The 25,057-nt window shown below is 57.2% G+C and overlaps 1 protein-coding gene across 4 annotated transcripts; it reads right to left on the bottom strand.

Annotated features, from left to right (window-relative positions):
• Window positions 1-1,227: 1,227 nt before the first annotated feature.
• SHF (Src homology 2 domain containing F) lies at window positions 1,228-20,862 on the bottom strand. Of its 4 annotated transcripts, none has more exons than XM_072871513.1 (7): window positions 20,160-20,860; window positions 12,531-12,660; window positions 11,242-11,460; window positions 9,472-9,609; window positions 6,043-6,214; window positions 5,552-5,671; window positions 1,228-2,023 (listed from the first exon to the last, which is right to left on the bottom strand). In XM_072871513.1, the coding sequence occupies exons 1-7, from the start codon at window positions 20,637-20,639 to the stop codon at window positions 1,837-1,839; spliced, it is 1,446 nt and encodes a 481-aa protein (XP_072727614.1). In that variant the 5' UTR covers window positions 20,640-20,860; the 3' UTR covers window positions 1,228-1,836. The 4 variants fall into 4 exon arrangements, with proteins under 4 accessions (XP_072727614.1, XP_072727616.1, XP_072727618.1 ...); XM_072871516.1 differs by having other exon boundaries at window positions 1,883-2,023; window positions 5,552-5,687; window positions 20,160-20,862; XM_072871515.1 differs by lacking the exon at window positions 9,472-9,609 and having other exon boundaries at window positions 20,160-20,858.
• Between the last annotated feature and the right edge of the window lie 4,195 nt (window positions 20,863-25,057).

Raw genomic sequence — 25,057 nt, 5'->3', positions numbered from 1 at the left:
GACAAGATGCCTCCCTGGGATAGAGAGAGGCAGCCGAGGAGCTGCCAGCAGCCAAGGAGGGCTGTAAGGGGACACCGGGCGCCCAATGAGCTCAAACTGCTGCCTTTTAAGGAGTGGCGGAGGCTGAGGCATCTGGAACAAAACAACACAGTTTCTCCCAACCGTGGCGTGCACTCAGGGACCACACTGGCCATGCCTGATGGTCCCCACAGCAGCTCAAAGCCATGATGGGCAGCCGGGACAGCAATCCCGCAGCTACAGCTTGAGCATGGAAAACCCCAGAGCCCCGGATGGTAGAGGAGGGTTCCTGCTGTGGCTGCAGTGCTCACCCATGCAAGGTCCCTGCAGTCCCATCGATCACCTCCATCCCTGCCCAGCAAACCTGCAGGACCAGCTCCTTCCTGGGAGCAGGTGGTGGGGAGGACGATGCTTTTTCACAAAGCCTTCATCAAGCCACCGCTAACGCATCCCACCATTGTCCCAAGCGCTTTGCTCCACTGATGCAAAAGGTTTTGCTGGTCCAGCAGTGAATTTGCCGCTGCCATCCCCTCTGCTGAACACAGCAGGACCACCCAGGGAGTGGAGGGGAAAGGGAACACACTGCAGGGGAGTAACAGTGAGGTTGAGCTTAGCCTGAAGCATGAATGGAGGAAATGTACATGCGTGGGTACAAGCAACACCAGCAAGCAACACCAGGACCAGGGTTAAAAGGCAAGGTATGCATTAAATGCTACAGAGCACCAGATGTAGCTTCAGCCAAATGAAGAGAAGGAGCAAGCTGGCCCAAAGACAAAGTGTCAGGAAGACAAAGAACAGGACTGGAGCCACTAAATACCCAGAGGAGAACAGGAGATCTGTGAAATTCAGCGATTTTGCCTAAGACTTACAAGGCATGAAGGAAAACAAGGAGGCAAAAGATCCCAAAGAGCACGCTTTTCTACAGGGACTAACAGGAAAGTCCAAAATAAGCTCATTACTGCCCACAAAGGGTCCCAAAGACATAGTGAGAACGTGACCACTGACATCCCTTGTCCCCTGCGTCTCAGATGGGTGAGCTGGCTGGACTGCTCAGGCACACGGGTCTCAGCATATGCAAGAGCAAAGGAAAAAAATCAATTCACTTAAGAGCTTTTGTATAATAAAATCCCCCTCCCCACCATTTTGCCACACCAATCCCCCACTCGAGGTGGTGGGATGCAGGCGCACAGTCCCCATGGAGCAGGAGGCGACCATGCACCGCTTTATTAGGTAGTGGTGCTGCGCACGTGGCCAAGACTGGTCACTATTTACATTTGGCAAAGGATGGCAGCGAGTACTGAGCACCCGTGTGGGTGGGGGCCACCACTGGCCTGGCCCCCCATGCCTCGCTAGCCCTAGGCAGGCCCCCACTCGCCCCCCGCCAGCCTCCTTGCCTGCAGGCACAGCCATTTTGTCTCCCATGGACAGAGCCAGGCACCCTCAGGCCTGCTAACAGATTATTTCTCCCCCTTTTCCCACACATCGCCCCCCCAGGCGTCTCCAAGGCCCCAGCTCCAGTCCTGGCATCCCAAGCTCTGCCCAGAGGCAGGCGAGGGCAGTAGGCAGCCAGCAAACCCCGCTCAGCTCCTCACACGGGGGTTCCCCCCGGCACCGTCCCAGAGGGCAAACCGTCGCATGGGAGCCCCCCGAGAGAGTGTGATGAGGGGTCCAGCTGCAGCAATCCCCAACAGTGCCAGCTGTGCCCAGCGAGCTGCTCACGGGCTGCTGGTCCGGAGCCCATCCTTGGCATGGTGGCGCTTGACCCTGCAGATGGGCCAGTTTCGGGTGCACCCGAGCCTGACTCGTGGTGGGTGAGGACTATAGGGTACGGATAGCCACCGGGTAAAGCAAGGACATGTGCTCAGCCCCCTTGATGGGCAGCTTGCGGCTGGCGTAGTGATGAATGATCTCCGGCACACTGTCGAAGGGCGGGCTGTGCTGACCCAGCACGTACTTGTTCTCTTGGGTCCGGGACAGTTTCATGTGCATGAAGCCCTGGCTGCTCCTGCAAGGAGAGATCAAGGCAGGGTTACGGGGTGCAGCTGGCCCTAGCCTCCTGTCAGCTCCTGCCCCCCCCCGGGGCTGACAGCCTGCTCCTACAGTTGTGGGGGACGCTGCTGGCTCCTGTCCCCAGCCACAGGTCTGCCCACACCATCCTGCTCTTGGCCAACTCCAGACAAAGCCCACAGTGCAAGGGAGGGACACAGCTGGCCACGCTGCACTGTGTCCCCCCAAGGAGCACAGCCACGCAGTGGGGTGCGAGGGGTCCATCCAGGGACAAGGATGGTGCCTGAGGCTGGGGTGGGTGCGTGCAGGCAGGGAAGCAAGGGCACAGCCCAGGCAGAAGCAGCGGGGGCTTTCACTGCAGGGTGACGTAGGGGTAGGGGCTTTCACCCCGGCATGTAGCAAAGCCCCTTTTGCAACCGCCTGGCTCACACAGGAGGAGCACGGCTCATGTATCACCAGCCTCGCCGCGGCAAAGCAGGATTTTCTCCTTTGGCCCGCAGGCTGTTGCCCTGACACACACCAACACTGTGGGCTCCATAACACCCACTCAGCATAGTGAGGCCATTTCCCGGCACAGCACGGGCACCGAGCCATGCAAGGCTGCGCAGGCAGATCCTGCCATGAGCTCTGATTCCAAGTGTCGGGCTAATGGCCCTGTTGCTATTAATTTGCGTCTCTGAGGAGAGCCACAGCCTGTCTGTAGCGTCTGGAATGCACATTACGGCAAAATATTGATGACTTAAAAGCAGACAGGACCTCATCAGCAATGCTGAACCGCTTCCAGCACTGCACAGGCCAGTCCCATCCCCCCAGCTGGAGACGGTGCCCGTAATGGACAGCCCAGCTGCATTAGCGGAATGGATTTGCAATCCATTTAGCGATGAGAGGCAGGGAGCCCTGGCCGCCCTGGGGGAAGGCAGGGGGGAGAGCTGCAGCCCCCCGCGAGGGGCCGAGGAAATGCAATAGCCGGCCGCATTCTGTGTCCCAGCAGTGGGGTGCGGGGAAGAGCTGCAGGGGCTGCACCACACATGGCACCCCGTGAAGGTGCATGGGTTTATCCTGCACACACACACAGTGGCACCGCTAACACGCAAAGCTGCCCACAAGTGCTGCCCTCGGCGCTGCACCCTGTCCGCAGACAGACCCAGCCCTTGCCTAGCACTGGCAGGGGAGAGATGCGCAGGACCCCAGTGCAGGATCAGTGCCAGTCCAGAGCTGGAGCGCTGCCATACAGGTCCACAGAGAGGTGATGCTGGTTGTGTTTTGCCCAAATCACTCCCCAGGCCTCTGTCACAAGCTCGGGGATGTGACTGAGACCGGACCGCCAGAGAGATGCTTGAGGGAACATGCTGCAAATCCAACAGCCTCGCAGCCACCAGCAGGGATGGGATGAGGACAACGGGCAGGTGCTGCTCCTGCCGAGCACTTTACAGATGTGAGGAAGGACCCAAACCTTTGCAGCATGGCCTCGGCCACTCTCACGGAGGCGCGAGCCAGGAGGGACTCAATCCCTGGGCGTTTGAGACAATGACACTACAACTCTACCCATGACAGGCAATGTAGGGCTGCCTAGCCTGGACCAGACAGGACTGTCACAGCAGGGTTATAAATCCTTCTGGCAACCTGACATGATATGGGTACAGCCGCTCCTGCTGCTCTCTCTTGTGCATATTTTCCTTTAAAGCAGCACAAAAGGGCTTTAGGTCAGCACCCTCCTTCAGACCATCTCCTCGGCTGCACCTCCTTCCTCAAGTTAAAAACAAAAGAGTTAAAAAAAAAAAAAAAAAAGAAGAGACACATGCAAACAGCCAGTTTACAGTTACACAAAAAGTGTCCCAGGGTATGTTCCTTGAAAAGGCTCTACAGAGAAAGGCAATGGAGTAAAAATCATGCTTCTGAGGCTGTGGGCTCTCTGCAAGCACAGCCGGTGGACAGGCAATGCCCAAGCAGCTCCTGGATGGGCTGCAGTCTCCTCTGGGGAGGCAGCAAGCTGCTGCAAGGCCACGTCCTAGTCACACATGCCATTTGAGAAGAGGATTTGGCCATTTTTGCCACAAGGCTAAGGATGGGCAGTAAGAAGTAAGGAATAAAGAATAAACCCAAAGAAATGGGTGACTGGCTTGTAGAGAGGTGATAGAAAGGGGCACCCACACTGGCGAGGGAGGAAACTCCATCCACAACCCCAATGCCACGTCCCAGGCTCTCCAACATACATGCTGGCTAATGCCACCCACAAGGCGATGGCTGAGAGGACCTCTCACAGCCTCGAATACAACTCATCAACCAGCAGAAGCTGTTGCTTCAAAATTGCTCGCAAGACAGGGCAAGGAAAAAATATTGAGAAAATTAAAATATTAGTAAAAATTCTGACAAAAAAAAAGGAAAGGAGGGAGCTTTTCCAGAAAGGCTTGTTGTCTGATCTAAAAGCTACAAGTACAGAAGGAAGAAAGAATATTTTCAGCTAAACTTCTGCCCTGGTTTGGTGCTGAAGGCAGCAAAAAAGTATAAAAAAATAGAGAGACACAGAGCAATCTAATTCACAATTGTGTCATTGGGAAATAAACAGAGGAGGCTGAAACCACCAGGGAGCAATGCAGGTATAGAGACCACAGGGGAAACTTAGAGTATGTTGAGAAAAGCATAGGGATACATGGCCTGTTGTTGGGCAGAGACGACTGAAGTACTCAATAAATACTTTTTTCACATCTGCCAGGAACAGAGCTAATATACTTGTCTGGCAGGAGGGCAAGAAGGTATTCGCTAATCCATCATCATCTTCAGGACAGTAACAGCTTTGATTTCATGAGTTTGGGCTGCCCCAAGAGTCCTGAAAGACCTGGCTGAGGAGCTATGGGCAGCTTCTCCCTGGCAGGACACATGCAGCGATGCTTCATGCAGTTTTGGCACTAAGGGAATCTGGAAAACTTGGGGAGGCTGCAAACGTCCCCCCCAAAAACCCAAGAAGAAACCAAGCTGTGCCGTGGGGGTGAGGTTTCCCTGCTGGGAAACCAAAGCAGCGTAATGCCCTCTCTACATCATGGCTGAACAAGGGCTTCAACAGTTACATGGGCTGGGGATGCAAGGATAGGTACCCGCGTTTCCATCAACAATGGGATCACACAAACTTTATTTTCCCATGAAACTAAGCTACAAAAAAAACGGGGTAACAAGAAGCCAGAGCTGGAAGTTGTAACCAGACACATTCAAGTGAGCAGTGAGGCACATCATTTTATCTGTCTGAGGGATTACTAGCACTGCCAAGGGAAGAGCAGTGTGCCTCCAGATCTACAAGCCTTCCCAAGAGATACTTTTGCCAGACACCAAACCAGAAGCCTGTGCCACACCGCAGAGAAGTGCAGACTTCATATTCCAGCCATTTCCAACCACCCCGTGGTCATCTCAGAGCTACCCCATTGCACAGACACGCATTCGCGTGGGGCACCCACCCGCAAGGGGTCACCCACAGCACTGGATCACCTCTGCTGTGGGTCCACCACCACCCCCAGCCCCATCTGGGCTCACTCACTTCAAGGAGAGGGAGAAGTCGTTCTTGCTGGTCTCGCTATTGCGCACCAAGTAGCTGGCCTCCTTGCACAGCCTCAGCAGTGTCTCCGCATCTGTCCGGCTGATGGCCCCATGGTACCAACTGCAGGCAGGACCAGCTGTGTCAGGCAGAGAGCAGACACCCTGGGCAGGACTCTGCCCCAGGGCAGCAGCAATGCCAGCACCCCCAGTACCTCCCTGGGGACAGCAGCTACATTCGAGGAGAGGGATGCGGGTGGCACTACCAGGGTTGGTGGACAAGGGTCAGGGCTCCCGCTGGACAGTTTAGGGGGATGCAGAGGGCACATGAGGACACCACGACTACAAGAAGGGTGACAGGGACAAGCAGGCAGAAACTCAGGGCCAGGGAAGAAGGGAAGAAGCAGGTCTGCCCCAGGGTTCCTCATGGCATGGCCACAGGCATCCTGGAGCAGGCAGAGGGGTCAAGCAGCGCTCAGGGCAGGCAGGACTCACCACTGGCTCTCCAGGGGCAGGGCAGGGTCAATCCTCTCCCCGACAAAGGGACCAGGCTCAGCGATAAGTGTCTTCACGCTCTTGAGGCTGCTGGAGCCATGCCTGAGGGCAGCCCTGGCCTTCTCCTCCCTGCAGGGCGAGGTACGGCCGTACCCCAGCCCCTCTGATGGACCTGCAAGACAGACATGTGTTGCAGCCGATGGCAGGGACAGGTAGGCTCCCAGCTTTCCCCTCGTGGAGGGAGCCCACAGAAAGAGCCAGAGCCACATCACGTCACATCACACTGGTCCCCTCGCGCTACCCCGTCCTCCTGCTTTAAGCAAGGGCAAGGCAGCTCTTGGGACTGCTGTTCTTGGGACTGCGGTGCCCCGGGATAGACAAGGTCAGGTCCCCACCATGCCAGGACTGGGGTCCTGGCAGTGCCCAAGCCCCTGGAAATATTTTCCAGAGAGGTTTCAAAACCTCAGAGAGGTTTTGCTAATGCAACCAGAGATTCAGCAGTTGTGGCATAAAGTTACGTGAGAAGCAGTAAGGAGAGGCTCTCCAATCTTGGGGGAGGGGGGGGAAAATTAAATTAAAAAAAAGAGGAGGAGGGGGAAATGGAGCTAAAGGGAGCAGTCAGTTTGGAAAGGATGGACACATTTCTGCCAGCACAAGTAAACCTCCTGGGGTGAAAAAAATAATTCCCCAAGGTGGGAAGGGGACATTTCAACTGCAAGGTGCCTCCCCAATGCAGCCACCTGCCCAGCACCAGCCCAACCACGGGCCGGGCCCCCACACACCGACAAAGTGGGGCGGCCCAGTGCATGCCACCTGGCGAGTGGCGGGGGATTAACTGAGACGTGCCCCAGGGACCCGGCCTCCCGCTGACTGTTATTTCTGTGCGGGATGATTTCAGCATTAACAATATTGTTCCTCCGACCTCCAGAGAGTTCATTATTGCTCCCCTGCAACACAAGCCCCCTCGCACAAATTACTTATCGATCAGGCAGAGCCGCCTTGACATAAGGCTGCTGGTGGCTGATGCCATGGAGGCATAGGTGCCCTGGAGGCAGCTGAGCCCAGGTGCCGCAGCTCCCCTTGCCCCCAGGACAAGCTGGACGTCCTGGGATGGGTAGCTTCCACCCCACTGCGCTCCCCATCTGCTGGAGGGGGAGGCTGGTCCTGGCTCAGCCTCCTGCCCGCTGGGGCTCCAGGCACAGGTGAAGGCTTTTGGAGCAACCCCATCTCCGCAGGCAGTGAGGGCATGCTCCAGCATTCCCCCACCCCCAGCCTCAGCAGCAAAGCAGGGCGATGCTGAGGACACGCTGCTGTGGAGCAGAGGCAAAAAATACCCAGAGAGGGAGGTTTCTCTCTCTAACAGGGCATCCTCTAAGGCAGCTATTTGAGGGGAACCTTGTCTGGGCCCTGTGCAGACAAGCAGGTCTCCAGCCCCGCCAGCACTAAGAAGAGAGGAAGGCAGCCAAAAGGAAACCCAGCCAAAATTCTCTGCAGCTTAGCATGGCTTAAAACCCCCCGAAAAGGAGCTCGGGGAAGAGGTGCCCGGCATTAAGGTTTGACAAGCCCTGCCTCTGCAGCAGTCTGGCTTTTCACTGGCCAGGCTTACACTTGTACATAACATCCAGACTTCAATTTCAACTCATCACTTTAAAAAATTGGGGCGATCGTTAAAAAAACAGACAATCAAAACACTGAAGTGTTTGCTGGCAGCACAAAGTCAACATGTTAGAGGCTCAGAAGAAATGTATTCCACCTGTCAGAGAGAGGCAGAGGCATGTGCATGATTAAACAGGATATTAAAAACAAGGCCCTAGGAGTCAGAAGACATACTTCAAGAAGTTCACATCACCCCCAGACAGCGGAAGTAGAAAATGAGACAAAACTCTGGCAAGATAAACTTAACACAACAAAGCAAGTCAGGAAAAAAAAAGAGAATGTGTTGCTAAAACCAGGAAAAATTACAAACTGATGCGTTCATCAGGAGCAGGATGCATGTCAGAGCGACTGTGGGGATAATAAGTGATGGGGGAGACAGGAGGCTGCGTAGCACAGAAATTAATTTTTCTTAACACCTGCATTCAGGTGTCAAGGAATACAGGAAGAGGATCAGGAAGTTTCCCCCTGCCAAGACCTTTCTTTTTCAGGACTGATCTCAGCCTTTAGCATCCCTACAGGTTTGGAACAGTATCCTGACAGCCCCGGCAGAGCAGCTGCACCACTCTGGGGTGTCCCTATGATCAGCAGTGAAATCAGCTGTCATGTGCAACCTCGTGCTCAAACCCACCTGGGAGGCAGCAAAAGCCATACTGTTGGGCTTTTTTATGAAGCTCTGCAGGGATCTGGGTAATTGCGGATAAGGAAATCAGACATCTGCACCTGGCACGTTGCAGTGTCTACCAGGAGCAGCGTTAGTGATGCATGGGCAGACACAGGATGCCAGGGTACAGCCACCAGTTTGCAGAGAAAAAGTCACGTCTCACAGATCCATCCCAGTTCCCTGCAACAGCAGCAGCACATGAATGAGGCCAGCCCAACCCCGAAAGCCTGGGTGGCTTTCAACAAACCCCCCCACCTAATGCTCTTGACAGAACTCTAATCTATCCCATTGTAAGAGTAAGATCCTTAAAATATTAATAATGGGTTAAAAGAGAAGCAGCAATATTTGGCTTTCATAAGCAAGACTGCCAGTGGAGTCCAAAGGGGATTTACATGGGAGCTCTGCTGCTCAGCACACACAAAAAGGGCTCCACAACAAGGCAAACCTGAGATGACAAAGTGTGCCTGGGAGATTTAGCTGTTCAGGATAGCAAAAATGAGAGCGAAGAATCCAGAGGGACCTCCTGCCACTGAGCAGCAAGGTAATAAAATAGTGGAGGAAACGGAGCAGTGCTAAATGACGAAGCAAAGTGCACGGGGAAAAAACCAACCTCAACCTCAGCAGTGGGATCTGAATTAGCTGCTACCACACCTGTAAGGGACGTGGGTATTAAAGAGTTGCAAGAAAACATCAGCTAAATGCTCAGAGCAGTTGTTGAGAAGACTGTAAAAGCAGCCATCAAACGTTGGGAATTTGGAGGCAAAGAGGAGAGAACAAAAGAGAAGGTAATAACTCTGCCACTGAATAATCCCCTGATGCAGCTCGACTGCTGCATGCAAAGAGGCATCGTGGAGCTGGAGAAGATGCAGAAGAGGCAAGGACAAACGTCTGGTGTCCGGCACAGGACAAGTGAATGAGCCAGGAGGAGCTGGGGAAAGGTGGAGGAGGAGGGTGGATGTCTGGCAGCGCCTGCAGGCAGTGGGCAGAGCCCTGCCAGGTCTGGGCAAGCTCCAAGGTGTCACAGCATCCGCGCACTGGCAGGGCAGCAAGGCACGGTCCAGCGAGCACCGGCTGCAGCCTCCCTGGACACCCCACTGTCACACGAGACCCACCGTTGGCGTCTTCGTAGCTGGGCTGGCCATGCTGCGGAGGGACGGAGGCACTGGACTGACCGTCCGGGGGGCTTTCACCGCTGTCCAGCTGTCCCACCGGTGGTGGCCATGGCAGGTCTTTAATGACCTTGATTTCAACTGGATGGGGGGGGAGTTGGGGGTGTGGATAAAGACAGAGAAAGAGAAAGAGAGAAAGAAAGGGCTTAGAAAAAACTGTCAGCAACACCAAGCCCATGGAGAAGGAGAGCAGTTGTGGGGAGAAAGACCTGAGGACTGAATTCCCAGGAGCCCTGCACCAGCCTGACCATCTTGTCCCCTCCCCAGCACTGAGCAGGAACAGGACTGACGTGGGGCACATTCCTGCTGAAGAGACCCTGCTCCTGCCTCAGCTTTCCCAGCTGACCCTCTCTGGGGTGGGGGGGAGCCTGTGATCACCCCTGTCCCACGTGCATGTCCGTCCAGGGGACCTTAGCCAAGCATCCCATTGCCATCTGTCCTGCCCATGCATCCGTCTTGCCCCGGGCACTTCCCGACCACCCCATGGGGTCCACGTTCCCCTGACAGGTGCCAGCAGGTTGCTGCCTCATGCCGGTACCAGGTGCCCATCAACAGGCATCTCGCAGGCCCCCAAAAGGGGGGAAGGGCCAGCAGAGAGATCCCAGCATCGCAGGAGAGGAGAAACGCCCTGCAAGCCACAGCAGGACCTGCTCTGGCTCCAAAAGAAAACAGGCAGCAGATCTTAATGAGTCCCAGGGCACAGCAACCTGACTCCCTTGGGACTTGGAGCAAGCCTGAAGCGCCCTGGGGAGCGCCCACATGCATCCACGCACGAGCCAGACCTGTGAACACACCACCTCCACCCAGGGACATCGAACAAGGTGGCTTATCCGCCCAGATCTGGAGCACAGACACCTCAGCACAAACCCAGCCCAGCAGCACATCGTGTTTCATGACGGAGCCCGACAAGCCAAAACCTTGGCACAGGATGTCACAGGCACCGGCCCCGTGCCCGGCTGAGTCCCAGTGGCACAAGTGTAACCCCAGGCACAAGCAGACGCCATGGCGTCGAGCGCAGCACACACATCTCCAGCTCACAGAGCCCAAACCCAAAAGGTGAACCACTCCCAAGCCCGAATCTCCACGTCTCTCTCTGCCAGCATCCCACGCAGCACCAACAACCACCAGCTCAAGCATCTTGTGCACGCCGGCTGCAGCACAGATGCACACTGCTGCAATTAAAATGCATCCTAGATAAGAGTGTGGCAATTAGCCAGCACCAGCGGAGAAGCCAGCGCTAATGCACAGCATGGATTTCCTCATTAACAAACACAAACACAATCAATCCCACAGCACAGATAAATAGGTCAGGGTGCTGGATGATCGCCTGGCCAAATGCTCCTGGGGGAGCGCCCAGCTCTCCTCCTGCCCCAAGGAAGGAGGGATCTGCTTGAGTCCAGGGTCAAGCCTCGCCTCTGCAATTCAACTTGCACTGGAGGCTGTGATCAGTAGCAGGGGAAGGGGCAATGAGAGATGGGCACTGGACAAGGCAGCTCCATCCACTACTCCACCCAGCCTGGCTCCCTGCTGAAGAGAAACAGCCTCTGCAAGTGCACGAGCACTCCCTGAGCCACAGAAATGCAGAGGCCAACACTACTGACCCCCAAAAGATGACAGAACCCCAAGGAGCCAGCTTCCCCTCTGCAAAATGCAACACAGCATCAGTTGCTTTATGGCTGCCATCCATCCTTTATGCCTGCTCCCATCACTCACCTGCAAAGGCTTTGGAGATCCGCTCCTTCTTCCACTCCCAGGGCTGGTCATACTCCTCCGGTGGCCGCTCATCATCCTCAGGCAGCCGGGACTCCCTGGGCCTGGGGCAAACTGGGCGGTCACCATCCATGTCCAGCCCTCCAAGCACAGGCTCGTAGGGAGTGTCGTAGAGGTGCAGCGGCCGGGCAGGAGCCTCCCGTAAGCCCTTCTGGCGGATCTCTAGCCGGAGAAGAGGGAAAAGACCATGAGCTTTTTGCCCAACACAGCCCAGCCATGGTCCCCAAAGCCCTGCTAGATGAAAGGGCTCAATTTCACCTGAGGGTGATGTGGGGTAGGGAGAATCAGTGATGGAGGAGACACCCCAAACCTCCAGCAAGCGCCTGCCAGAAGCAGGGGAACTGCTGCGCAGCCAGGTCCTGAGCAGTCTAGAGAACCAAGATGCCTTCTCTCCCCACAGTACAACATCCCCGCTCTCAGGCAGCCCTGCAAAGCAGGGTCCATGGGACAGAGCACCCCAGAGCCTGATTCCCTGTGAGCAGCAAGGCCGCATTTCTTCCCTGGACACCCAGCATGGCTAGTTTAATAAAATGCCCTTCCCTCGAGCAAAACAGTCATCTCCCCCACAGACGCAAGCAGCCTCTTCACCGATTTTTCCAAGAAATGCAATGGTCTAGTCCAAAAAGCTGCATGAGCTTTCCAGAAACCACTCGCTCCAGGAAAACCACAGGACTGCAAAGCAGAGCCAGAGCCTGGAGCACACAAGCCGGCACAGCGACCCTGCATGTTCCATAGCAGTAAGAGCGATGCCTTCGGGAGCGCATGCTCTCACCTCGCCTGCTTTCCAGCCATAAACAAGTCCACTGGGGACCCTGCTGCTGCAGCAGACGATGGCACACTCTGGCCCAGTCCTAACCGAATTAAATAGCTCCCACAGCCATCTTAGTTTTATGCCAGACTCATCAAATGTCAGGTCTCTCCTGGCTCAGCCTGGCAGGCAGGCACCATGGTCCCAGGGGGCAGCACCGCAGGCAGAAGTATCAAGGTGCCTTTAGTGCTCAGGTAGCCTTTGTGAGTGCTGTGGCTACAGCAAGCTCATCGGACACGGCTAAAGCTGTGAAAATTTGCCTGCAAAGTGGCTGTGCACCACCACAGCAATCGCCCAGGTTTGCCTGGTCTGGAGAACCTGGTGCTGTCACAGGCTGCAAGGAAGACAGTACAGTGGCCACCAAATTCACACAGCAAGGACCAGAGGCACAAAGACTGCCTTTGCACAGAGCCTTCCACCTTACCAGCCATCATCTTCTGGGCTTCATATGGCTCCATGTATCCATCGTTCTCCGTCACCTTCTCCAGCCCTGCCTGGCTACCAGCCACCTGCGCCGCATCAAAGGGATCTGCGTAGTCCTCCAGGACAGCCAGCTGGAAGAGGGGAAGGGTAGGAGAAGGGTTAGGGTACTCCTTGCCTTTTTTTGCGGGGGTTAGGGACCAGTTGAGGCCCCTTGAAACCTCACCATGAGATCTGCTAGCAGCAGCCAGAGCGGCAGCTTGGGACCCCAAGCCTGCATCATGGCAGCCCCACAGAGCAGGTGCTGGCAGCCAGCGGCTTTCCAGGCACCGGCGCTTAGCCATGGAAATGCTCCAGCCTTTGTCCCGAAAGCTGGGACAGAGCCAAGCAGAGCAGAAAGCGGCCCGGCCTCCTCCCTTACCATCGGCTTGGTGCTGCCAGCACCCGCACAGACACCCTGGCAAGGCCCCCACCGCAGCAGGGGGCTGCCAGCAGTGCTGTGTCCCCCCATGGCATGCAGATGCTCTCCCTGCATGCAGCCACATTTCCTCACCCACAGTGGAGAAGGGGCACAGATCCTAGTACAGGGGTGTCAGCTGTCACTGGCACAACTGGGAACTCACTGGTTATTTTCCAGGGCTCCTGCAGGCTCGTTTGAAGACATTTCTTAACAAAAGGGCTACAAACAGCCTACAGCTTCCTCTCGCCTCCGTCCCAGGCCCCCGCAGCATCCCCACATGCATCCCAAGTAACACAAGGCAGGGCTCCTCCATACAATCAGGAGTCACCAGGAAGCAGGACCAGGAGCCTCTCAAGTGCCATGTCACAGGGACAGCACAAAAAGCCCAAGGTTTGCCCTTACTAGCGAAAAGGAGACGATCCTGCAGTAGGATATGGGGCATGTCCCAGAGCTTAATCCCCTCCGTGCTGGAGCCACAGACCTGCTCCGGCGCCTCAGCAGCTTCCTGGGCGGAGCAGCCCACCACACAATGCCGCAGCCCCCAGCAAGCCTGGAGCTGTACATCCCACCTCCAGCCCGAAAGCCTGGTCCCAAAACGGGGCCAGGCAATATTTCCAGCAGGGTCCGAGTGCACCCAAGCACCTTTGCCGGGGTCTGCTCACCCATCAGGATGCAAACCCCAGGCTGGACCATCCAGCGAGATGGGTTTTGCCACCACAATGCAAGCTACGCAGTGCTCCTACAGCAAGGACCAAACAGCCTGAGTATGGTGCAGTGGCTGCTTAATCCCACCTGGTGCCAGGCTCCGTCCTCACTGCTACGCTGTCCCTGCTCCTGGCCAGCCTTGGAGACCAGGGCCACTCATACATTCCCCTCCAGCTCCCATAATCAGCTTAAAACAAAACACTTCTTCCACCTTCCTGTGCAAAACAGCCTGACAATAGCCTTGAGCAGCAAAACCCAGCAGGAAAAGGGAACAGGAACTGGAGCTGTAAACACCTCTGTGCAGCCCCAAGCCTTCACATCCCTCTGAGCTGCAGGAGGAACGCAGCTCCCCACACCCCAACTCACCGCCTCCTCCATAAACATCCCGGGCTCCAGGCTCGCCAGTGCGGCCGATGCAGTGGGGAGCTGGGGCAGCTCTCCAAGCCCGGCCCCTCCATACCGGGGCATGAGCAAGCAGCAGAGCATCATCCCCAGAGCAAAACCTGCCAGCCACAGGGCTCGCAGCCACCCTGGACAAGCGCGAAGGGGGTTCAAGCATGGGAGCAAGCAAACACTCTTATCCCTTGGCAAGGCAGCAGCAGGACAGATGGCTGCTTGGGGTACTGGCCTCCACTGGATGAGAGGGAAAAAGCAAAACCTCCTGCTGGCTCTGCAGGCAGGGCCCAGTGCCAGTGAGCCAGGACAGGGTTGCAGGAACAGCCAGCGCCTGGCTCTGCAGTGGGAGACAGGAAATCTGCTCTCGTCTCCATTATCCAAGGGAGACGTGGCATCACTCAGCCCCTGCCAGGCACCGAGGACACCAAGGGGCAACGCTGAGCCCAGGGGGCTGCCGCCCTTTGCCTGCCACTGCTGGGGCAAAACCCTCCAGGGAAATCTAAGTTGCCGGTGACTTTTGCAGCTGCTTGGTCACTGGGACCTGACCTAACACCCGTGGGGTGGGGAGACAAGCGACAGCGACTGCAAATTCACCGTGGGAAGCCGCTCTGTTTTCTAAACACCCTTTTCTTCTCCAAAGCAAAGAAGAGTTCAGCCTGCAGAAGGCAGGTGCTTGCCACCCGCTGCCTGCGAGATCCCAAGGGCAGATCAGCCCCCGCCGCTCCAAAGAGCCAGGAGATCCCGTGGGCTGCTTTGGAAAGCTGCAAAGAGGCTTTTGCTCCGCTGCAATGACATCTGCAGAGCACAGCCCCACGCTGGTGACAGCTCATTCACACACGCACTAGTGCCAAGGGAGGCACAAGCATGCAGGCAGACGTCCCGACATGCACAAATGCACAGGCTTGACACGTGAGCGCCTGCAAGACAGGTGGACAGGCAACACCATGCCCAACGCTCACCCTTTGCAAAGAGCTCTCACAGCTCCATGTGTGCTGCAGGGCTGTGAAACGTGGTTTGCTGACCCTCCTGGGCTCAGAAACGGGTTGCCTGCTTGTTCCTCCCGCCCCGAGCCCAACGGGCCTGCATTCAAACCTGCCATGAACCCTATTTCCTAGATGCATTCTGCTAGGGAGACGTAGATCCAGCTCGCTGCTGGTGCCAGTCCTGGACCCTCCCTCTCCCACCCCATAAACACAGAGCAGCTTCAGACAAGACAGGGCACCAGCACAGCAGCTCAGCAGCGGAGAGGCTCCTCCGCACACAGCAGTCTTGTTTCCCAACCAGAGGAAAGCCCCCTCTGTATTTCCTTGGTGCCTGAGTCTGTCTTCCCAGGGAGGGAGGGACACATGAGCCCCAGCAAGCTTGCAGGGTGGCCCCCACTCAGGTGCCTCCAGCTCTAGGTCTAGAAAGTAGCGGATCGTGGGGAATCCCAACACATCTCTACTGAGAGACCTAAAACTGGGTATTTTGCTTGTAGGGGAATGCAGAGGTGCTCAGCAGCAATTAGACAGGATCTGCTGGGCTTAGCTCAGACCCAGAGCAAATGGCTCAGATCAGGGGCTTGAGTCTCCCAGCTCCCTAGGTTTGGTGGGGTTTTGCCACACTGGCTTTACTCCCCCACTCTCTCAAGGATGCCTCTTCATAGGAGCAAAGCCTCCCCACCATAGGGTGCTAAGAACGTAAACCCATTTGTTTTTTAAATGGTCAGATATTACAGTGGAGAGCCATGGAAAAGCTGGAAGGCAACTCCTAACTGTCTGTAGGAGCACTGCAACCTTGGGATGCACAATCAAGCAAACGAGAATGGTACCCTGAGCCCCGAGGCTGGAGGCTCCAGCCAGTGCTGGGAATGGGGCAGGGCTCTTAAAGGGCAAACAGTGGGGATCACGCAATTACCGATTGCATCCTAATGCCCTTGCACGTGGGGCCAAATTAAGGTTGCCTCGGAAACTGCATCTCTGACATTTCCTAATCCAAACGCTGGACTTTACCAGCTGCATGGGGCTCTCTGCAGCAGCCGCAGTGCACGCAGCTGCTCCCCCAGTGCAGGAGGGAGCTGCAGCCGTGGGCAGGGCAGCTCCCAGGGCTGCCCCAGACCCACCCTGGTCCAGTCAAAGGCCAGGCATTTCCACACTTTGCTCACCTCCCGTGTCATGGAGGGAGCTGCTCACCACCTGACCAATCCAGCACACCACTCAGATGCCAGGGTACCGAGGCATCGCCTGCCCACACACAATACAAGCTTTGCTAGATTTGAAATCATTCAGGTGCAAAGCACACACCTGACGTGCAAAGCCACTGTCCCAGGACAGCTCTTAGTGCAAAGCAGTCCTTCAGAGAGCAGCCAGGCACCACTGGCACTTGGACACACCACCTCTTTGTGCACGTGAGTATTTCTCACGCATTTATCTGGTGGGGCACTGCACACCCAGATCCCTGCTGCAGTACCGAGGCTGCTCTCACTCTATTATTTATGCCAACTGTAAGAAAAAAAGAAAACCAAAAGAAAATTAAGGTAAAGGGCCAGATCATCACTGGGTTCTCACAGTGAAACGGTATTTACGCTGCCCACCAGGGAAGGTGACAGACAGTGGCTCTTCAAGAGAGTTCACAGTTCAGACACTGAGATTGCAGGGCAGAGCAGGGGCTCTTCAACCCCATATTGCCTACAAATGTCCCACCTGCCACCACCTTCTACCACAAAAAGACACTCCACTCTATAGAGGGTTCCCAGAGGACACCCGGGGAGATCCTTCACTTTATAAACAAGTTTCTTGCCCTGGAGATAAAGCGTGTTTGGGATCACCCCAGGAGATTGCTGGGTTTCATGCTGGAGCCACTCTGAGTTACAAGCAAACTCAGTTCATTCTCTCTGTCAGGTGCAAAATTTCCTCAGTTTTACCCATCTTGCAGCTTGGCTTTCAGTGGACACTGAAGCCAAACCCAAAAGCAAACCGAGTACTGGCCTTCCAAGAAGGGTCTGGTCCCCTGCCCGAGGGGAACGGCTGGGCCAGGCGGTGACCCCACGGCTGCACCCATGGCACAGGAGGAGGGAGCGCAGGGTGGACAGCATGGCATTGCACAGGATGACTCAGTCAGGGAGGCTCTCACAGGAAAGACACACGCCCAAGAGCTTCCTGGCTGGCCGTTCCCACACCGCACGGCACTGACCCCGTGCTCCCAGCAAAAATGCCAGTGGCCAGTCCCGGCGGGCACAAGACAAAGCCCTCCCTGGGAAGATCCTCAACCTCATCCCCAAGCACGCTGTGCGCTGGGTGCAGGCGTCCTCACGCAGGGAGGTCCCTCACTGAATCTCTCCCCACTGCATCCTGGTGGCATTGCTCCTCACACCAAATCCAAGCACGGCAGAGAAGACATCTCCAGGGTATCCACCTCTCTTAGGTGAGCCACACAGGGCCAGTCCATTGCCCACCACTGTAGGGGAAGGACTGCCCAGACCAAGCAGATGGAGAAGGACCTGTGCTGGTCCCCACCATGTCCAGCAAGTGTTTGTAATGGAGCAGGAGCCACTGCAGAGCTCATTCTAAGCACATTCCCACAAGATGTTGCAGATCCCATGCAAGGCAGGATCCCATGTGACAACTCGTGCTATGACGGCAAAGCATTGCGTGGCCCAGGCAGGAGGTATACCATTGCCAAGATGTTCCTTCCCGTCTTCAATTCTCCAGAACGGGCAGGACAGCTACAGCAGGCAAAGGTCTCCTGGGGAACATGGTTGGTCCCCCAACCTCAACATGATGCCTGTACCACAAACCATATGGCCTCGGCCAAACCACACAACCAGGAACTGGCAGCTGCTCCGTCCACTTTTGTCCATCCGCGTCCTCCCCGTTCGGAAGGGCTGAACATTTTACTAGAGTGTTTTTCACTGTCAATCATTAGCAAAAAACCTTGCCTGTATCTAGAATTGTACTTCTCCCTTCATCTTCAGCATCACCACCAGCTGAAGGCCCACATCCATGGGCTTTCTGGATTCCCAGTCCCTGCAGCAGGTAGGGAACAGTGCTCACCACCTCTTCCTAAGCATGGGAGCACTGAGCCCTCTGCCACAACCATCATCTGGGCTTGAAGAGCTCAGCAGAGGCTCCAGCCTGGCCTCAGCATGCCTTCCATGCTCCAGGACATCTTGACATTGTTGCCAAGAACAAGAGCCACAAGCATCAGCAACCCTCCAGCAGGTGCCTCCATCCTCCTGGACCACCTCTAGAAAGGACCACCACGACCTTGCAGCAACCAGGGAACCCTCTCACCACTCAGCCCAACGTCAAGACCAGCAGATGGGAGCCACAAACGGTGCTCAAGCCCAACAGAGATGCTCCACAGCTCCTCCAGGGAAACTGTTTTAAGGGACAGTTGCATGTACTGTCAAATATTCCTACCTTATCTCCAGCTTCACCCAGCCTCCGGAGCTCTGCCTGTGTCCCTCACTTACTGGTGCCCTGAAGAATTAGAAACCTCCTCCCCACAGAGGCACACAGGAGATAAGGAGATAATCTAATCACTGTCTATCTTGGATAAGATGAAGGGTCTTCTTTGGCCTCGTGCTGTTAGCAGGGTTTCCCCAAACATATCCCAGATTTTGGCTCTTCTCTAAACTTCCCAGCTTCTCCCCAGCCCCTGGATGCCCACACAGCCCTGGCTGTACCTGTTGTCAGTCCCCACTTCCCACATCTCCTGCTCAGCTCTTTGCACATCACAGCCTGAGTCCTTCCTACGACCACCACCCACTCCTGGTCCCTCTGATCCCACACCACACGTTCCAGAAGAAAAACCATCCAGCCTGCCTCAGCAAACTGCATCACCGCAATGGCACCTCCAGTCCCCGCTGCCAGTGCCCTCTGCTGCCCACAGCGGCCACTTACAGGGTCCTGGCTCAAAAGGGGGTTTCTGCCAGGCCCCTCCAGAAACGTCCTTAAAGCAATTAGTCAGTACGAGCAACTTTCCAAGATCCACTAACGACAAGTTTTTCTATCTGCTTAAAATACTCCCGAGCAGGTTTTGCCCAGTGCTTGTTTCGTTGTGCTGCCCAGCAATGCCAGGACCACGGATGGGATCACTGTATCCACCATTCCCTCTGCCAGCCAGATCTGCAATCCTGTCGAGTTCACTCAACAAGCCCCATCTTGCAGGCGGCAGTGCTGGCGGGCACTAATTACCCGTCCTGCCTTTATTTGTGCAGTCCCTGCATCAGCCTCTCCACCAAGAAGCCCAGCACCGACGGCCACAGCCCCAGCAGGTTTATTCCTCTACCAGGTCCTTGTGCTGCTCAGAGCCCGTCTCCCCACAGGGTGCTTCTCCCAGGCTCCTGCCTCTCACGGGGATGTTTCTTGTCTCCTTTCCAGCACTGGCAGCGCCAGGCCCCGCTCTCACCCCCTGAGAAGCCAGCTGGGAGGCAGCAGACAAAGAGGCACTGAGGCTCCCTGACAAAGCAGCCCAGCAGCTCAGGGGGGCCCATCTGCCACCGCTGGCACTGGCAGGCCCTGGCAAGCGGGCAGAGGGAGATCCACGCCGCCAAGTGCAGGGTGGAAGGAGGCCCAGGGCCACTGACCCCAGCATCAAAAGCCACCAGAGACAGTCCTGTGCCGTGCGGGGCCTTCCTGGGCTGGAAGGTCTTCACCTCTGTAAGGCACCAAGCACTTGGCTGCAAAGAAATGGCAAGAATGGAGGGAGAGAGGGAAGGTGGCCAGCAGGCCCTGTGCTCTCGCACCTCGGCAAGCGGCGCTTCCTGCTGGGGATTATACCTGCCTCCCGCGGGAGCTGCAGGAGAAGCCGGGGCTGCCCCCGCAGCGCCGCTGCTGCTGACGTGTGACCGGCATGTTGGTGCTGCTGGGGCACAGGGGAACGCAAAGCTGGAGCCCCTGTGGAGCCTGGCCGTGTGGCTCCTGCCACGGCAAGCCCTCGGTGGCTGGGCTCCACCTGCCCCAGGGGTCCCAGCCCTGCTCCTCGCAGCAGGCGCTGAGGGTCCAGTGGCGCAACCCAGAGCATGCCCCCTGGCCGTGGAGTTGGGACAACCCGGGGAGGGCGGTGGGGTGCCTGTGCCAGGCGACTCACCTCCTGCGGTGGCTCGTCGGGTGGCTCGGGGCCAGCCGGGGGTGAGCTGGGGGCGGCGGGTGTCAGCGGCAGCAGCGGGGGGCTGGCGGGCACCTTCTCAACGGCCTCCACCTTGATGAGCCGGTGCTTGGGTGAGACGTACCGGGGTCCGTCGGGGGCGGCGGGCGGCGGCGCCCCGCTGTAGGGGTCCTCGAAGTCGCGCTCTTTCTGCAGCCGGTACGCTGCCACGATGTCGGGCTGGGCGGCGGCCAGCGGCTCGGCGGCGCCCCCAGGCGGCGGGGGCGGCTGCGGCGGCGGCCCGGCGCGGTAGTCGGGCTTGGGCGGCGCGGGGGGAGCGGGCTTGGCGCTGCGGAAGCCCAGGTGCTCGCGGAGCCAGCGGGCCATGGTGCCCACGCACTGCGGAGCCCCGCCGGCCCCCGCCCCGGCTCCCGCCCCGCCGCCGCCGCGCTCCGAGCCGGCCGCCGCTCCGCTCAGCAGCATCGGCGCTGGCGGACTGAGCGCAGCGGCGAAGCCCGGGTCAGGGAGGGAGCGGGGGAGGCGGCCGGGGGAGGCGGCCAGTGCCACCTGCCGGAGCCGCCGCGCCGGCTGCTCCGAGCGGGGCTTCTCCCCACGCTCCGCCCGCCCCGTTTCCCCGGACCCGCTCCCCCCGACACGGCACAGCACGGCCTCCCCGTGGCCCGGCCCGGCCCGCCTCCCCCGGGGCCCGCCCCGTTCCCCCGCCGCCCGGCCCGCCTTCCGCCGCTCCCGGCCCGCCCTTCCTCGGCGCTCTGGGCCGCCCCCCGCGCTCCAGGCAGCCGCTGGCTCTCGGCACCGGCCCAGCGGCCCGCCCCGGCCCCGGGGAAGAATCGGCCCCCCAGGGGTGCCCGCCACCCCGTCCCTGTTGCTGCGGATCCTGGAGGTCGCGGGCCTGATCCGGCCCTGGCAGCTGCCGCTGCTGCCCGCTCCCCCGGAGCACCGCCTGGCTGTGGGAGCGGAGGAAAGGTGCCTGCGGTGGCACCAGAAGGGCCACTGGGGAGGCTGCTAACGAGATAGGAGCAATAAAGGGTCCGTCGGTGGGAAATCCAGCCTAGGAGGTGTTCATGGAACCAGCCCCGTGCAGGACCTGTGGAGCAGATCGCTCAAGGGAGAGTCACCGAAACACCAGGCTGGCACCATGGACCCCCAACAAGAAACACCACAGGACTGGGGTAAGCCGGGACAAGCCAAGGGAAGGTGCTCAGGAAGAAGGCTGAGCTGAGGCTAGGTGTGCAGGGACATCGGGCAAGTGTGCAGAGCCCCAGGACACATGGGGCCAGGATGTGGGCTGGAGGACGTGCCCTTGGGTACAGCCCAGGCAGGGCTGGATTTGCTGGTAAGGGGCCGGCGGTGACAAGCGTGCAGAGCAGGGAATCGGTGTTGGGAGCAGTGTGTCAGAGCATGGCAGTGGAGTCCGAGGCCATCGCAGCAGAGAACAGCACACTTACACGTTCTGACTGTTACCCCTGCACACACACCCATCACCAGCCACCACCACTCCTGCTCATCCACCATCCAGGACTGACTGTTTCACCATGCCCTCCTAACCCCCAGCAGCCACTGTGCATAGCCGTGTCTCCAGACCTACACCCCTGAATCTGGCACACCCCTTCCTAAGTACACACCATTCACCCAAACCCACTCCTGGCCCTGCTCGCAGGCTGAATCCCCCTAAAGGCCATGGTCAACAGTGCCTGAAAGGGAAGGGGGCCAGAGGCAAGATGCTCTGAAAGCGGGACCATCACAGAGGTGGAACCATGCAGGGGCATGCAGTGAGGGGAAGAGATGCCACGGTGTGGTCCTGCCTGTCCTCACACCATGAGCCCGGCTCCTGCCCTACTATGGGAACAGATGTTGGGATGTGGCTGTCGGGGTACCTGCTGCAGGGAGGAGAGGGTGCCTGGAGAGAGGCGCATCTTGTGGTGACCCTCCTTTCTTCCAGCCCCTGCACAGGAGGAGAGCTGGGATGGAATTGCCAATGAGCTGAGCCTCCTGTGCCGGCATGACACAGCACATGCCAAACACTTGCCCAGTGAGCCCACCAAGTCACAGATTTGCTGATTCATTGAGTACACACACACTGTGTGCTCCTGCCCAAGAAACCCAGCCAGATCCCCCAGGTCCAACCAGACATCAAGGGAGCTTCCTCCCTAGGGATAAGACAGCCATGGCACCCGGAAACCAAGACTGGAAATTTCAGAGCGTAGGGAATGCAAGACACAAAAGCCATCAGGAGGAGAAAAAGTGTCTGCCAGGAATAGAGTGAATACAAGGCAGTGTTTGAGGTCTAGCAGCAGACCTCAGTCCCAGCAGATGGGTATAATGAGATTGTTATTAAAATGCAGAAAAGACAGAGGTTCTCAATAAATCTGTCTGTCCGGCATTTGGAAGAAAGCAGGATGCAGGGCTGATGGCACATGAGACTGAGAGGACCTTCAGCCTCTGTCAGTAACCAAGGAGGATGTTCAGCAACATCTGTTGGAGATGGCTCTTGTTAAATCCTCAGGCCTGGAAAACACATGCTCAGTGTCGCCTGAGAGGTGAGCGAGGAGAGATCTAGCTTGTGGTGGTGGGTTTTTTTAAATACTACCATACCAGAGGAATTGCAGAGGTCCTTTCTTCCCATCCCATCCTGTCATATCCCTCCCATCGCTCCCTCTTTGGTGAGGCAGCTGCACCAGGGCCATGCTGGGGATAAAGAGGGTCTGTGGTCTGAGCCCACCTAGGACCCCAGCACGTCCTCACCATTTGCTGGGCCTGTTTCTCTTCCAAATTCCTCTGTGGCCTTTTGGCAGGTGGGCACCTGACCCAACGTAGCCCTGTTCTCTGATCTGTGCCCAGTGGGGCATCCTTTTCTCACCTGAGGCTTCAGCAGAGCCTGGAGGGGCATCAAGAAGATCCCTGGATCCAGCTGAGCCCTCAGATTTGAGCATGATATTGGCTTCCCCTGGCCAAACCACCCAGACAGCAACATGGGACAGCAGGGTGAGGAGAACATAGCTGGGGTGGGAGCCCCCCTTGTGACACTTCTTTGTGCTTGGGCAACTTTGAAGGGGAGTCCAGAGGGAGACCAAATGAGCTCCTTACACCCTGTGTGGCTCAGCACAGGCTCATATTTTTTGTGCAGTCGTGACGAGACACTAGTGACATCCCTCCATTCACAGCAGTTCATTTCAGGTTTGAAGAAGCAGCGACGGATTTCTGCATTCACACCGCCAAAGCCAAGCTCCATCTGTGTCTCACACTGCAGCTGGTGTTGCTCCAATCCCCAACTGTTCACATCCCTAGTATCTGATGCATGTTGGGACCCGGGTTTGATGCCTGCACCATAGAGACCGGCCCCGATGCCATAACTGTGGCCATGATGACACTCCGCCTGCGAGTCCCCATGACCCAGCGGATTGCCGTGACAGATGGCTGTCACATAGCATTGCTCATGTGGGACTGGCAGGGGATGCGGGGTGGGACTGGCAGATGGGAGAGGATCAGGGAGCACACGCTGCACCACTTGCATGCCAGACTCCACATTTCAGCTGCTCTCTCACACAGCCGCAGCAGGAAACCCCCCGACGGGATGTGCAGCCCTGGGGGCTGCCTGCTGCTCACACTGCCCGCAGTACATGGAGCCCCCAGGAAGGAGGGAAGGACGGTGGTGGAGCTGCTGTGCACACAGTCCGCAGTCAGGAGGAGAACAACCCATGGCTGCATAGAAGTGATTTTTGGCTCACTCTTACAGACCACAGGAATAGCGGAGACAGGAGGCCTTCTGCAGTGGCCTGCAAGGACCCAGGGCTAAACCTCTGCACTTGAGTTCTGCTCCCACCCTCTTCTCCATCTCTGGAGGGTCCAGAAGCTCTTCTCTGTCATCTCTGGGCTGAAGCTCACAGCACGGCCCTTCCTCTCACCGAAGGCAGCAATAGCTGCTTGCCTGGGTAAACACTTCCCAGACAGGTCAGAGCATGCACCAGGAAGAAAAAGCCAGGCAACATCTTCCAGGCTCCTGCCAGCCCTGCAGAGAGCCGTGTGCATCCTGAGCCCTCACCCGTCCTCCTGGGTGTGAGGAGCTGCTTCAGCTACCCTGAGTGTTCCTTGTGCTCACCCACAGCTGGGGACAGGAGCCCTGTTTGGCAGCCTGGGCCAAGAACAGGACACGATACCTTCCCTGAGTCTAGGAGGACTCAGGCCACGTGGCCCAGTAAACGTTCCCTTCCAATTTAACCCTGGGCGGTGTGGACACAGCCCAGCATCCCCCAGGCAGCAGCTTTTGGTGACTCAGAGGAGAAGGTCTCTGCTCCTGCACGCTCTTGAGGAGGTGCTGGAAGGTGATTCACCCACTGGTGATGTGGGGGATTAATTTAGTATTTGACACTTGCCAACATGTCACTTGAGTCAGGCACTGGATCGGCTGCTACCCCTGACACCAGCATCTCCCCTGGCTTGCAGGGAAGTGTGCAGCCCCTTGAATCTCCAGGCGATTCTTCTGCAGCTTCGAATAAAAGCCATCCCCGGGAGCTTAGAAATGTCTGTGGTGACTCCAGCCCCTTCCCTTCTCAGGAGCACCCTACACAAGCCCTGTTGCACAGCACAGCAGGGACCGGGAGGATGTCATGTCTGCTGGGTGACACCCCAACCTCCCCCGAGGTCTGGGTACAGCAGGGGACATGAGGACTGGAAGATGGCAACTGTGACACCAAAAATGCTTCCCAGGAGGCAGCCAAAGAGCCACAGACTGATAAATGACACATCTGTTCTCTACAAATGAACAAAAATTGGCATAAGGAGTAGGAAACTGGCATTGTTAGAGGACAGATGGATAAATGTGACATATTGGGAAAGAGTTGACACAGCTCTCTTAAAGTGAATTTCTTTTTTCCAAAGCGAGT

This window comes from Ciconia boyciana, chromosome 8 (genome assembly GCF_034638445.1).
Source record: "Ciconia boyciana chromosome 8, ASM3463844v1, whole genome shotgun sequence".
NCBI lineage: Eukaryota > Metazoa > Chordata > Aves > Ciconiiformes > Ciconiidae > Ciconia > Ciconia boyciana.
This window is presented reverse-complemented; position numbering and strand designations above follow the sequence as displayed.